Here is a 14,897-nt window from a genome sequence, read left to right as displayed (position 1 = left end):
AGGTCTCATGCCGGCTTCTAACCCTGGGTCTACTGTACTCATGATTCCTTCAGGCCCCCACCTCTGCCAGAAGACTTTGCTCTAACCCAAGCATCCTCAATGGCCGCTTTGATGGTGATGATGATAAGGAGGTGGCCGCTGTTTATTGAGCACCTACTGTGTGCCAAGCACTAGGCTAAGTGCCTGCCCTTGTTATCTGACTTAATCCTTTTAACAACCCTAAGCAGTGAGTAGTCTTATCCCCATTTTACAGATGACAAAACTGAGTCTCAGAAAAGGAACAGCAGAGTGGGATTCAGATTTAGGGAGGCTGAGGGAAGAGATCTGGGATCAGGGCCTCCTGGGGCAGGGGAGCTATCCCAGTCCCTCAAAACCAATTTGCCTAAAAGCATATTGGGTTACTCACTTTACTGTAATCCATACATGTTTGACAGGGTCAGCCTCTTTTGAGTCATCCGTGACCTTTTAGATGGCTTTTTCCTATTTGTCTACTTTGGGGCATTTTGGGGACTTTTCGCCAGATCGTCTAAAGCAGTTCTTCCCAGGGGCCTGCATGAGCCCAGCCTCACTTGTATTTGAAAAAGCTCCCTACACTGGGAGGTGGGGGAACGTCTGCCTTAACTTCATGTTTTAAATAAGTATCGCGGTTTTCGTGGCTCATATATAATTAGTCCTGTGCGCCCCTTACACAATCCTATCTCACTTTTGCTCACTTCTGTGCCAAATGGGGATAGATTAAGCAAATTAGCATCCACTCAGTGCCTGATCCAGGTGGAATCAAATCTGGGCTGGACTCTCCATTGCATAGTATATATCATGACATCTAAATCACGGTCCCACTGCATCATGAATACTAAGCAACGCAATCTTAACTTTTGCTAAACTAAAAAACACCGAGTTTATTTTAAGCTGCCTCAAATCTCTTTACAAAAGAACACAAAATATTTCTAAATTTTTTAAAACTTTGGGTTTTCATTGTGAAAGGAATACATTCTCAATTAGAGAAAATTTGGAAAATGCCCAAGAGTGAAAAGGAGGCAACAACACTCCCTTTCCAAGAGCCACACTGAGATTTTTGTACATTTCCTGCAAATACACTCCTTTTTTAAAAAAAGGAAATTATCGGTATTGATTTTGTTCTGATCATACATGATTGTTATCAAAATATTCAAACTGCACAGAGAAAGCAAAAGTCCCTATAAGCTCACAGCCCTAGAGATAAGGACTAGGGTGTGCTAGCAGCACACCCTTCCTAACTAATTACAAATATACACCGGTTTTAACCTAAAAGGGATCCCACTGACCACACTGATCCGTGAACTCTTCTTTTTTACTCAGCAATGCAGAGTGGAATCCTTGTAGTAGCTACGTAAAGATCATGCCCTTGAACAGCTGAATTGTATTCCACTGTAGAAATATGACATGATTTATATATTCAATATCCTATTGACAGACATTTAGGTTGTTTCCACCTTTTTTTTGTTTTTCTTTTACAAACAGTGCTGCAGTGAATAGCCTTATAAATATATTTGTAGTACTTATCCTGTCATTTCTTTAGAGCAAATTTCTAGTATAGAATTCCCTAGTCAATGGATGTGAGCATTCACAGTTTTGGTAACTTCTGCAAGATTTGCTCTCCAAAGAGTTTTCACCAATTTATTCCTCCAAACTGTTTTTTTCTATACATAGGTTTATTTACTTTGTTAGGTATTTACACTGTGAATATATTAGTATTCTGCTTTTTCTCTTAATAACATACATTTTGGTGGGTGTTATTACATAGGTGTCTATGTGAACCTTTTTTTTAATAAATTTATTTATTTATTTATTTATTTATTTAATTTTTGGCTGCGTTGGGTCTTCGTTGCTGTGCGCAGGCTTTCTCTAGTTGCGGCGAGCAGAGGCTACTCTTCGTTGCGGTGCGCGGGCTTCTCATTGCAGTGGCTTCTCTTGTTGCGGAGCACGGGCTCTAGGCGCGCACCCTTCAGTAGTTGCAGTGTGTGGGCTCAGTAGTTGTGGCTCACCGGCTCTACAGCGCAGGCTCAGTAGTTGTGGCGCATGGGCTTAGTTGCTCCGCGGCATGTGGGATCTTCCGGGACCAGGGCTCAAACCTGTGTCCCCTGCATTGGCAGGTGGATTCTTAACCACTGCCCCACCAGGGAAGTCCCTATGTGAACAGTTTTAATGATTGCATAATATTCTATTGAATAGATTTATCACGGTTTACTTAACCATTTTCCTGTTGGTGAACACTGAAACAGTCTCTAGTTTTTCAATATTATAAATACCCTGGCAATGAACATCTTTGTGTATAAAGAATTTTATTTTTCTTTCTCTAGGATTATTTCCTTAGGATAGATTCCTAGAAGACTGATTACTAGATATAAACATTTAAAAACTGTGGAACACTTTGCTGAATTGCCTTCCAAAAAAGCACTAATTAGGGTAAATGGTAATATTTTGGAAACAACCCAGATGTCCATCAAGAGGGGATTGACTATGGTATCACACAGACAATGAAAGACTATAGTTGTTAAAAGGGCAAGGGATATTTATTTCCATTCACGTGTCCTTCCACAATGTACCGTGGGGGGAAAAGCAGGTTTCAGAGACGAACGTATAGAATTTGGGGGGGAAAGTAATATATATAAATGATAAATATATAAAATATATAATATAATAATCTACATAAGTGATAAAATTCCAAAGGCATAGTTACTAACCATTATTTTAAGAAGGCAAAGAACACAGGAATTTTTTCATTTCTACTTCACAAACTTTAGTCATATTCAGATTTCTTACAGTGAGTCGGTAAATTTTTGTAAGGAGAAAAATTGATCAACCAAAACTTTAGAAAGGAAAGCTTATAAATTATTTCTAAAAAAAATTGCCTTTTAATTGATTTAATGCATAGTAGTTTTTTGTTTACATAGCAAAATTCACCCATCTTCCTCTTTTTTTTTCCTCCCCAAATCTTCTAAATTTAGCAATCAGCACTCCTGCTGATTATTCCTAGCCCTGCTGGGATTAGAGTTTCATCTCTGGATGAAATCTGGGGTTTAATGTCCAGCACAGGGTGTGCTGCTCAGTCCTCTCAACAACCCTAAGAGGGAAGGTGCCATTATTACCTCATTTCACACATGGAGAAACTGAGGCTCAGAGGGCTCCAAGCACTTTTCCAAGGAAAGTCAGCAGGGTAGGGGGCTGGCTTTGAACCCAGAGCCACGGTGGCTCCAGGGCCTGCATTCCTGACCACTAAACAGTGGGCTCCAGGCTGACTGCCCCACTTAGCCAAGACCTGAGAGAGAAAAGTTCCATTTTAAAAACTGGCTGAAAGTTCTGGAAATGCGCAGAGGCAGCCAGAATGGAAAAAGATGCTCAAAGGGAACAGAACTTCCCAAAGGGGCTGAGGCTGCCCTGTCATTTGTGACACATGGAAAACTTGACAAATGTAATATCCAGGCCGTTAGTGGGAGAACTGGTCACGCTCTTTGGCAAATTGCTCCCTCCTCCTCCCTCCTTGCCCCTCCCGCAATGCCACCCAGGGAGGGAGCACTTGGGACCATCTCAGAGGAGGCTTTTCTGGTGGCCGTGACTCGGTCCCAAATCCGCCCCAACTCGGGGACTGTGAGAAGGAGTGATGGCCCATCCCTGAGCCTCTCAGGGCAGCAGGGTCCACTGGGCCCCTCCAGCCAGTGCTGTTTTTAAGCCCCGGCTCTCAGGCTGCCTCTCTTCCAGGTCCCCTGAGCTTGGCCACATGAGCCACACCCTTGGCAGAGCCACGGAACAGTCAGGGGGGAGTGGGGAGGATGTGGCATCTCTCAAGTCTGCCTCTCCTGGGCTGGCATCCAGGGCGCTGCTTTCTCCCCCACCCTCCTGCCTCTCCTGATGCCCCCCACCCCACCCCCGCCCCATCCCCTTGGCCTCCATCTTGCCCTCAGAATCACTACCTGTGACCCAGGCACGCTAACCTCCAGCTCTCTTCCCACATAGGGGGATCCACCTGCGGGGCCTGACCCAGGATGGAAAGAGGGACAAGGTGTGGGTCTAGCTTTGCCCAGCCTGGGCTCCTCCATGGCAGAGGAGGAGGTCCCCTTGGGTAGACTCCCACCATCAGCAGCTCAGCGAGTCCCCCCTCTCCAAGGAGCTGCCGGTTCATGAGCCAGAGGGCAGAGGAGCCCATGTCTGCTCACCCTGGCAAGGAGGGCAAAGACTTCCATCCTTCATTCATTCCCTCATTCTTTCAACATGCCCTCTTTGGGCACTGGCAGTGTGCCCAGCCCTGGGCCCTACCTTCAGGGCAATTACAGTCCAGTCTGGGGAGGGAAGTGGGGTGGAGAGGGATGGGGCACATGGAGGTGGTCACAGTAGGCTTTCTGGAAGACACGATATTCAACAGAGTCCTGAAGGAGGAGTCAACCCGGGTTTTGTCCAGAGCCTGGCTGAGCTGAAGGCAGAGTTCACAGGCAGGGGGGAAGGGTTTGGAGCAACTTCCCCTTTGGCCTCAGTTGATAAAAACTGAGGGGGAGGTGGGTGGGTAGAAGGGTGCTACTGAGCTTCTACCCCCAAAGGAGTGGGGTAGAGACAGGCTGGCCGGCCAGCTCTGAGCCAGGCAAATGTGTCGGGGTAGTGGTGCCAGGACAGGGCATGCAAAGGGAGGCAAAGCTGGGTGGACGCTACCAAGAGGGCCCCCGCAGGGTACTGCTCATGCCGCTGGCACTCCCACTCCGCATGCCCACCCCACCCCCCAACGCCCTCGCATGCCTGTGCCTCCTGCATGTCCGTTGTGTGACTGCTGGTTTTCCCCTGCTCCCCTCCCCCAGCTCTGACAAGGAGCATTGCCTGTCCCCAGCCTGACTCAGGAGGCCACCTGGCACCTCGGGCCCTGCCCTCCCCAGATTCTCCCTGGATCGTAAACTGCAGGCTGTTACCTGCCTGATTCCCCACCTGACTGTGCCTCCAAGCCTTTGAGGAGGCAAGGGGTAGCCCTGAGGATCAGTGAAAGTTTGGGGCGCTAACAGCGCCCCAAACAAAGGCCTCAATCGAATAGGTCTGTTTCCAAGATGGCTGCCACCAAGATGGCGGCCGAGGAGCAGGCTGATTCCCAAGGCATTTGTGCTCATGGGAACTGCCGGGCCCATGAAGTTGCCCAGGTAGGCTAGTGAAGAGGGCCCGGGACTGGGAAGACCCTTGACTTGCCATTTGGAACCCACAATTGGGGGAAAGGGGTGGCTGTGGCTTGGTGCCATCAGCTTCCTGGGCCCCCAGGTGTGGGGCATTCTGCGTGGCCCTCCCACCCCACGCCCCTGGATTCTGGTGGGGTTTGGGTGCCCCCTACCCGTGCCCCCAGTGTACGTGGCTCTCTCCCCTCCCCCCCTCCCCAGCTCCAGCAGTACCCCCGGCTGCGGGAGGAGATGGAGCGCATCGTGACCACCCACATCCGGGAGCGCGAGGGTCGCACCAAGGAGCAGGTGAGCCCACGCACCGCCCGCTCTTCCCTCACCTTTCACTCCTGTCCTTGGGCTCACTTCCTTCTTCCCACTTTGTCTTTTCTGTCTCAGTCTCTCTTATACTTTCTCTCCTTGTATTAACTTTCTGCTTCTCTCTTGCTCTTTTTTGTTGTGAGAAAATATATACATAACATAAATTTTACTGTTTTAACCACTTTAAATTGTGCAGTTCAGTGGTATTATGTACATTCAGATTGCTGTGCAACCATCACCACCATCCATCTTCAGAACTTTTCATCTTCCTAAAATGAAACTCTGTCCCCCTTCAACAGTGACTCCTAGGGACTTCCCTGGTGGTCCAGTGGTTAAGACTCCACGATCCCAATGCAGGGGGTTGCAGGTTCAATCCCTGGTTGGGGAACGAAGATCCCACATGTCACACAGTGCGGCCAAAAACAAACAAAAAAATGACTCCCATTCCCCCTTCCTCCCAGCCCCTGGCAACCACCATTCTCCTTTTCTGTTTCTATGAAGTTGATGACTCTAGGTACCTCATATAAGTGGAAGCATGCAACATTTGTCCTTCTGTTTCTGGCTAACTTCACTTAGCATAATGTTTGCAAGCTTCATCCATGTTGTAGCACGTGTCAGAATATCTTTCCTTTTTAAGGCTGAATAATATTCCATTGTATGAATAGACCACATTTTGTTTATCTGTTTGTTTCCACTTTTTGGCTATTGTGAATAATGCTGCTACGAACACAGGTGCACAAATATCTCTTTGAGAGCTTGCTTTTGAATCTTTAGGGTATATTTCCAGAAATGGAATTGCTGGATCATATGGTAATTCTATGTTTAATTTTTGAGGACCTGCCATACAGTTTTCTAGAGAAGCTGCTCCATTTTACAATCCCACCATCTGCTTCTCAACTATCTATACTCTGGTCATCTCACTTTGGGCCTTTCTCTCTCTCTTTGCTGTTTCTCTGGGTCACCATACACCCCTCATAGGTGCCCTCCCTTCCTTTTATGTAGTCATGTATCAAATATTCATTCATTCGTTCATTCATTCATTCAATAAGAAGCATATTCCCTGAATGCTCCTCTGAGCTGGGAGGAGCAGAGGTGAGCAGGCTCCCTCATGGCTCTCACAAAGCTCACAGGCGAGTCCTTTTTCCTTGGCCATCTCCCTGTCATCTTCTGTCTATACCCACCTCTGGCTCCCCATTCCCAGCTTCCATCCTCATACACCCCTTCTCCACAATGGTGCTGTCCCTAATCACTCACATTTTTGTTGCCGATGTTGTGTTTCTAAATCCTCACTGGTCTCTTTTTAATGACAAAATGATAAATACTCAATAAAATACTCAATCAGTATAGAAGTCATTAAATTACGAGTAAGTGTTCCTCCATTCACTCTTCCCCGCCCCCAGTCTCCCATAAAACAACCATTATTAAAAGTTTGGTGTGTCTCCTTCCAAACATTTTCCCTAGGCACATACAGATTCCAGATTTCCTCTTACTCTTAAAGAATCACAATCCTGCGGTGTGTCTTGCCTTTTTTTCTCTGAAGATAATTGTAGCTAACATCTGTTGAGCACCTATTACAGGTCAGACCCATGACCTTCCTCCTCTCACTGTGTCTTCACCACTCCTGTGAGGCTGAAACCCTTCATTTGTGGAATTTGAAGCTCGGTGAGGACAAACTCACAGGAAGCAGCAGGGCCTGGGTCTGAACCCGGCAGTGAGCATCAGGAATGTCACCCCCATCACAATTTGGTTACAAATCCCATCACTCTTAATTATTTGCAAAGGGGATTTTCCCATGCCAGAATGTAGAAGTTATCCTCATTCTTCTGAACAGCTGTAGAGTGCCTTTTAGTTTCGAGGATACCATAATCTATTTCACCTTCTGATAGCCGTTGGCTTGTTCCCAGTTTTTCTCTGCTACAAACCACACCAGACTGAACACCCTGGTACATGTATCTGCTCACTCAAGGAGCTTATCTGTGAGATATAGTTCTAGAAGTGAATATATGCATTTTAATGTTGTCAAATATTGCCAAACTGCCCTCCAAGAAGGTAATACTAATTTACAGTTCCACCAATGGTATGTGAGAGAATCTGTCTTCCCACAGTTGTGCCCACACTGGTCATTATCAATATTTATTATTAATTTGATAGGTTAAAAAGGGGTCTCATTTTAACTTACATTTCTTTATTAATGAGAGGGAGCATTTTTTACATATCCTTATTGGTTGTATGCATTTCTTCTATGGGTTACCCATTCATGTTCTTTGACTATTTTGACTTGTGTTTCTTGTCTTCCACTTATTGATTTATAGGAACTCTTTGCTTATTATGGATACTATTATGGATACATTTATTTATTGTGGATTATAGATTGATTTATTATGGACTCTATACATGCTGCAAGTATGCTTCTCCCAGCTTTTCATGCATTTTAAAACTCTGTGGTATCTTTTCCACTTTACTGCTGACCTGTGTATCCTTGAAGGTCATGCTCCTCATCGATATTGAACTGGCTTACATGAATACCAACCATGAGGACTTCATAGGCTTTGCCAAGTGAGTGCTCCCTGGTCAGAGAAGGTGACACCTCGTGTGACTGTGTGTGTATGTGTGTGTAGGACCCAGGCCTGTTGGGTTAAGCCTCTGGGTCTGGTGCCCACTGAGCAGTAGCAATGAAGCCGGGCCTCTTGAGAGAAGTTTCTGGGACTCTTCTTTCTCTCCTCATTAGTGCTCAGCAGAGGAGCAACCAGATGAACAAGAAGAAGGCTTCAGGGAACCAGGTGAGTGAACTCCAGTGCCCCAGCCGGAGGGATGGAGGGTGCCGGATGGACGCCAAGCTCTGAGATCCCCCTCCCCCGAGGGGAAGGGTCCCACAGGGGCCAGAGAGCCTGTCAGATGCCAGCCACAAGCCTCCCACTCTGCATCAGTAACCCTCTCTCCTCTCTCCCGGTGCTTCTCGTGGTTGCTATGGTTACCTCTTTGCAGGATGAGATTCTGGTGAGTACCAGGACTGGGGCTCTTGGTTTGTGTAGTGAGGGGGAGGAGGGGACCCATTTGTAGTGGGGATATGCAGGGGTCAAGAGGGCACCCTTTGGCTTGAGCTGCTTGCACACACCAGCACATGGGTGTCCACATATGCACTCAGGCCAGAGGCAGGGTCTAGCCACACACAGAGTCCCACCAATCTGTCCATCATTGCGCATGAACTAAGCATCTACTTCAGCCAGAGGTAGACCATGTGGGCTGGGGTGGGTGAAAATGCCTGGCAGGGGCCTGGCACTGAGTAGGAGCTCTTTAAATATCTGTTGGATGGATGGATGGATGGATAGATGGACGGATGGATGAGAGAGAACGTTGGGGGTTTTTTTGTTTTTGTTTTTAATTAATTAATTTATTTATTTATTTTTGGCTGTGTTGGGTCTTCGTTTCTGTGCGAGGGCTTTCTCCAGTTGCGGCGAGCGGGGGCCACTCTTCATCGCGATGCGTGGGCCTCTTACTGTCGCGGCCTCTCCCGTTGCGGAGGGCAGGCTCCAGATGCGCAGGCTCAGCAGTTGTGGCTCACGGGCTTAGTTGCTCCACGGCATGTGGGATCTTCCCAGACCAGGGCACGAACCCGTGTCCCCTGCATTGGCAGGCAGATTCTTAACCACTGCGCCACCAGGGAAGCCCGAGAGAATGTTTTTAAGCTGACATCTCTACCAGAGAGCTGAGTAAAGAGCTGAATGAAATGTCAAGAGACCAGTGCCTCCTTACCTATTCTGTCCTTCAGATCTCTGCTGAAACATCACTTCTCAGCCCTGGTTGTACCACCAGCCACAGAGTTTGAGCTCTTCCAGAGGCTGTAGTTTCTTTGTGATAATCTACGTGTTTGTGTGATTACTGGCATCATATCATTTCCCTCTTGAACCCTATAAGGGGAAGGGCTGGGTCTGTCTTGTTCACCAGTAAATCCTCAGCCCCCAGTGCAGTGCCTGGCACACAGTAGGTGCTAAATAGAATGAAGGAGCTAATGAATGCAATATCCCAGGGCAATTTGGTTCAGCAAACACTCACTGGTGCCTGTACTGTGCTGGCCCCTGGACAGGAGTCAGACTCTGGCCCTGCCCCTTGGAAGCCTGGGCTTGTAGTCAAGCCCCAGGCATGGTGGGAGTGGGGGGAACAGGAGGTCCCTGGTGCTGGGGCTCTGGAAGGGCGTTTTGGGTGAGCAGGGAGGAGGGCAGAGCTGGGGGTGGCCGAGGGAGGACAAAGGCTGCGAGTCAGGGCAGGAGCAGGGTGGAGAGGTCTGTTGGTCAGATTGGGGAGATGGAGGGCCAGGGTGTGGCATTCAGACTCAATTCCAAAGACAGTGACAAGATGCTGAGGGGATCCTCTCCAGACCGGGAGAGTGGGAGAGTGGTCATGAGGCACTTGGCTACCACATCCCTGTTAATGACTAAGGCGGCTACTAGCTGTGATCCGCTGTGTGACTTGGGTTCTCCGCAAGGTTCTCGGGGAAGCCAGAGAGGTTTAAGGAGGGCTGGGAGTGGGGGCGGGGGGGGTGCTTTGAGGGCCTTAGAAGCAGGCTTGACCCCAGAGGGCTTTCCTGCCAGCCCCAGGCTGCTCAGTCTTCTCCGGATGCTCAGGGCAGAAGCCAGGGAGGCCAGGGCTGGGGGAGGGAGCAGAAGTAGCTCCCTTGTCCCCTCAGTCTGTCCCGCCACCAGGGTCTGGTCAGTGGCCCTGCCCTTGGAGCAGAATCCACGGGCCCTAATCTGCGTCAGTGGCTCAGGACAGTCCCAGGGACAGCTGCTTCCTGCTGTGAAAAGAGACCTTTGCCTGTTACTCTGGGCTTCTCTGGGGAAGAGGAGTCTGGGCAATTTGTGCTCAGCCCCTCCCCCCCCCAACCGCGTCCGTGCTCTACCACCCCACCCCTGTCTGGGGCTTGGAGGCAAAGACTCTTAGAACCTTACTATCATAGCATTCATGTATTCATGCCACAAATATTTATTGATCACTTACTGTTTGCCTAGCACTCTGCCAAGTGCTGGGATACACCAGCGAGGGAGAGAGTTCACAATTTAGCAAGACAGACTGACATCAACAGATAATCACACACATACACACACGCACACAAATTCAAAATTCCAGTCATCGTCATAGAAGAAAGCTTAAGGGAGTGATGAAAGATTACAATAGGGGTCCTGGCTTATATGGGGGGCCGGGGAGAGCCTGCCTGAGAATGTGACTTCTGAGCTCATACCCAGAGGATGCGTAGGATTTGCCAGACAAGCAGGAGGAAGTGCTTTCTAGGCAGAGTCAACAGAAGCACGTGCAAAGTCCCTGAGGTCAGAAAAAGTCTCTGAATAAACTGACTGTTAACCTGAAAAGATACTCAGAGTTATCTTGCCCAATCAGCCACCTAAACTCTGCTTGCACACTTTTTAGCAGTGGGGAGCTTGTCCCCTACCAAGGCCACCAGTCCCCTACTCAGATGGCTCTGTCAGAAGGCTCTTTATCCTGAGCTGACCTCTGCCTTCCTCTGTCTTCCCCTCTGTTCACTTGTGGTTCAAACCAGGGCAGGTCTGGCCCCCACCCTCTCTGACCAGCCAGGCCTTGAAGAGCTGGGGGAGGGGTGAGCTTTTGAGGGTCTCTCTTTGCCTACCCCATCCTCCATGGGGAATCCTGGCCTCTGTCCACTGACTTCCTGCCCCCCCCAACCCTCCAGGTCATCCGGAAGGGCTGGCTGACCATCAACAACATCGGTATCATGAAGGGGGGCTCCAAGGAGTATTGGTTTGTGCTGACAGCCGAGAATCTGTCCTGGTACAAGGATGACGAGGTAAGTAAAGGGCCACTGGTCATCAAGGGGTTTGGCTGGTGGCCAGAGGCAGGCTGAGACCCTACCACAGGCTTGGAGTGGACTGAACCACCCAAAAGGGGTATTTAAAAATCCCATCAAAGACCTCGGGGTGGAGGTGGGAGGTCAGGACCAGAGGCAGGCAATCCTGGGGGCTTATCCAGGCTGGATGGAGAAGATGGCTTGGCAGGACTGGGGAGCTTGGGGCTGAGTGCCCTGGGGTGGGCAGGGGTGCTGGGCATCCCTCCCTGACCCCACCAGCCCCGCAGCCTTCCTGTTTTCTTGCTCCAGGGCGTGCCTCCTACTCCGTGGCCTCCACAGGCCCATGACACACACGAGTCCAGCTGCCAGACATGCTGTTAACCCCTGCACCCCAGCCCCCCAGCCCCCAGCAGTCCAAGGGGGATGCCCAGGGTGCCTCCAGCTAGAGGGGCGAGGAGCGATGGGGCCCCACAGAGGCACCACCCCAAGCCCCTCCCTGCCCACTGGGCACAGAGAAGCCCAGCCACCCCCCTTCCCTGCTGCTGGTCTCCTTTAAGAACAAGTCTCTTTGGCTTCCACATCTGGATTCCAGAGGTGACCAGAGAGAGCAGGGAGGGCTGGGGGGGGAGGGGGCTTGTGGTAATGAACTCCAGCTGGCCAAAGAGTGGGGGGGATGGACCCCCTTTTTCCTGAGGGGTCTGTTGAAGGCGAAGGTGCTCTCCATGGGGGAGCAGAGCCTGGGGCGGTGGCCTCTGATTTTGCTCTCCAAGCCCCCCTCCTTGATCCCTGCCCCCTCCAAGTCTCCCCAGGCAGGGCCCCCCTCCTCACTTTGGGCGGGGCCCTCTGTCGTCACCGGCGGGGGCGCCAAGCCATCTGGACCTCATTACCCCAACCCTGGCCTCTCCCAGAGCATGGGGCCCCTCGAAGGGGTGGAGTGTGAGGCGGTGCGGGGCACGGGTGTGGGGACCGCTTCCTGCTCTACCGCCCGGGCAGCCTCCCTAGACGTGCCCGTGCCCCACCACTCCTTGGGCTCCTGTGTTGAGGTTCCTTGCACAGGGCCAGGGGACAGTGTGACCTGGGGCTGGGGGCCAGCGACGGGCTACACTGGGGGGGAGGAGGGAGTATATCTGAGCGGGTCCCCCGTCCTTGTATGTGTGTGTGTGTGTGTGTCGGGGGGCTGGTCTCTGTGGAACTTCGTGTGTACATTTGAGTTGAGTCGTGTGTGACCCCGGCGTTGAGTGTACGTGTGGGTGGGGGAGGGCTGGGCAGTGAGTGCTGGGAGGTGAGGGTATATGTGAGGCTTGTGGACGTGGGGTGTGGGAATTTGACTGGAGAGTGTCTGGGGTATAAGCGTCGGGGCGTGTTCGGTGTATGAGGGTTTGCATGTGTGTTTGGGGGCAGACCATGTGTGCCTGAGGCGTGTATGCCCGTGCCCGGTGTGTAAGCGTCTGTGTGTATGTGTGGCGAGTGGGCTTGAGGAGGGAGGGCGTGCGTGTGGCACGTCTGAGGATGTGTATTGTATGTATTGGGGATGTAAGGATGGGGGAGGGCTGGTGTTCCATTGTGAGTGGGTGTGTGCGTCTGTGCGCGCATGTGTGTGCATGCACTTGTGTGTGCTTGGGACACGGATGTGTGATTTAAAATTCGAGTGTGGGAATGTATGTTTCCGAGTTGTAGGTGTGTTCGTGCCGAGGTAAGTTTGCGTGTGTGTGTTGCGTTGTGAGTGGATCTTTTTGCCCTAAAACAGCTGGGGACACGGAGGTGGTCCGGGCTGGGCGGAGGGTGATCTGTCCCCCTTCTCCACCCAGCCACCAGCCGTCTGGTCTTTGGGACTTGGGTGATCCTCTGGGCAGACAGGCGGCCGCCCACATCCCCAGCCCTCACTGACCCCCCATCTTCTCACTCTTCCTCCGCCACCCATCAGCAGCCCCACCCCGTCCCACAGCATGGTGGCGCCCCCACCCCTGTTGCCTCCTCCCAGCTCACCCAGTGCCCCCCAAGCCCCCTGCCCCAGCTCCAGGCTCCGGTTCTGGGATGGCGCGCGGGGGTCGGTCCAGCTCTCCAGCGGCGGTGCCGAGGGTCTAACCCAGCCCAGCCTAACCAATGTGCAGACTACTGTACAATTTGGGAGTCCTGAACAGATAGTCTAAACACTGGGTAGACGGAGTGGAGGTGTCCTCTGATCCATCCAGGCTGCAATGTCTGTCCGTCGGGTGAGAGCTTCGGCCCCATGTCCTGGAGATGCAAGGTCCCCAGCCCAGCCCAGCCAGCCCGGGGTCCCCTCTCTGCTCTGACTCCCCTTCTGCCTCCTTTGACGTGGCAGGGGTGAGCGGGAGCTCTGGCTGGGGAGGAGGGGCCTGGGGACGGGCCGGCCTGCGGGAAGGAGGCTGCTCCTACCTAGTGTCCAACCCCAGAGCAGAGCGCAGGGCGGGTGGCGGCGGGGCCTCCCTCGAATGCTTCCAGATGTTCCCTGGCCGCGTGTGCAACTTCCTCCTCTCCTCCCCCAGCCGCCCTCTGGGGCTCCCGGCCACCCGCCTGGCATAAAGAGGGCTTTATGTGGCTGGACGGGCCAGGGGGGTGCGGGGGGCAGAGGGAGGTGGGCAGGATGACGCCAGGACGGGGAGCGGGGTCCTCCGAAACCCAGCCCCCGACCCGAGATCCGAGGCGAGGCTCATGCCCAAGCCCCGAGTCCTCCAAACCCACACAGTCACCCCCCACCGCGCCCCCGGGCGTGGGCCCTGTGGTGTTGGGTTGGCTAGTGGGGTACAGGCAGCAGAAACCCCTCCCCTCCTCCCAGAGCCCCATCCTGGGGTACCTCCTCCGAAGATCCCTGAGCTCCTCCCCTCTGTCTGTAGGACAGAGAAGCCTACAGTCACGTGTCAGCCCCCACCAGACGTACACACATGTGCACACAGGCCTGGCACCCACATGCCATCCACAGATAAGCATAACTCCTCCCAGACGATACAGATAAACCAAACAGATTCAGCCCATTACGAAAACTTTATGCACGTAAGTATGTGCACCCACAGCGCATGTCCTGCAGGTACATTCATGCAGACACATGGACATTTACAGTTGCCACACCTACGAAACTGTGCACACGTACAAACATGCTCACACGCACACACGGCCGGGCTGGCACCTCCTCAGGCAACCTCGTGCACACACAGGGACACATGGGCACACACACAGTGGTAAGAGGACACGTGCTCAGACGTGCACATGTTTGCACAGGCATACAACCACACACGTTGCACACACAGACTCACCATCTCCAGGCTTGTGCTGTGTGCCTGATTGCTAACACATGGGCAGCTGTGGGGAGTGGGCTGAGCCAGCCCTTTGAAGCTGCCGGGCCTGGTGGCCGCCCCCCTTCCCCGTCTCTCCAGTCAGGAAATGAAGTCAGAGGCTTATCCAAAGCAGGCCCCATCGGCCAGGCTGGGGGCAAGAGAGGCCAAGTGCGGGGTCCCTGGCTGGGGCGGGCCTGGCTTGCGTCCAGGGCTTGCTTGGGGCGGGATGTGGGAGCCAAGCTCAGCCTCGCCACCCCAGGCTCTTGAGCTCTGGCATGGATGCGGAGGTGGTGGGAAGGTCTTGAA

At 52.0% G+C, this 14,897-nt stretch overlaps 1 protein-coding gene across 7 annotated transcripts in view; it reads left to right on the top strand.

Annotated features, from left to right (window-relative positions):
• Positions 1–14,897, top strand: part of DNM1 (dynamin 1) — a 44,746-nt gene that overhangs the window by 21,817 nt on the left and 8,032 nt on the right. For 5 of the 7 annotated variants that reach the window (XM_061199853.1, XM_061199851.1, XM_061199849.1 and 2 more), the window contains exons 11-15: positions 5,385–5,471; positions 7,969–8,039; positions 8,212–8,263; positions 8,469–8,480; positions 11,185–11,298. In XM_061199853.1, coding sequence (XP_061055836.1) covers positions 5,385–5,471; positions 7,969–8,039; positions 8,212–8,263; positions 8,469–8,480; positions 11,185–11,298 — 336 coding nt within the window. The remainder of the gene's footprint in view (positions 1–5,384; positions 5,472–7,968; positions 8,040–8,211; positions 8,264–8,468; positions 8,481–11,184; positions 11,299–14,897) is intronic. The other 2 variants (XM_061199848.1, XM_061199852.1) reach the window with 1 other exon arrangement.

Source organism: Eubalaena glacialis, chromosome 9, assembly GCF_028564815.1.
Source record: "Eubalaena glacialis isolate mEubGla1 chromosome 9, mEubGla1.1.hap2.+ XY, whole genome shotgun sequence".
Taxonomy (NCBI): domain Eukaryota; kingdom Metazoa; phylum Chordata; class Mammalia; order Artiodactyla; family Balaenidae; genus Eubalaena; species Eubalaena glacialis.
Note: the sequence above shows the minus strand (reverse complement) of the source record. Positions and strands in the feature narration are given on the sequence as shown.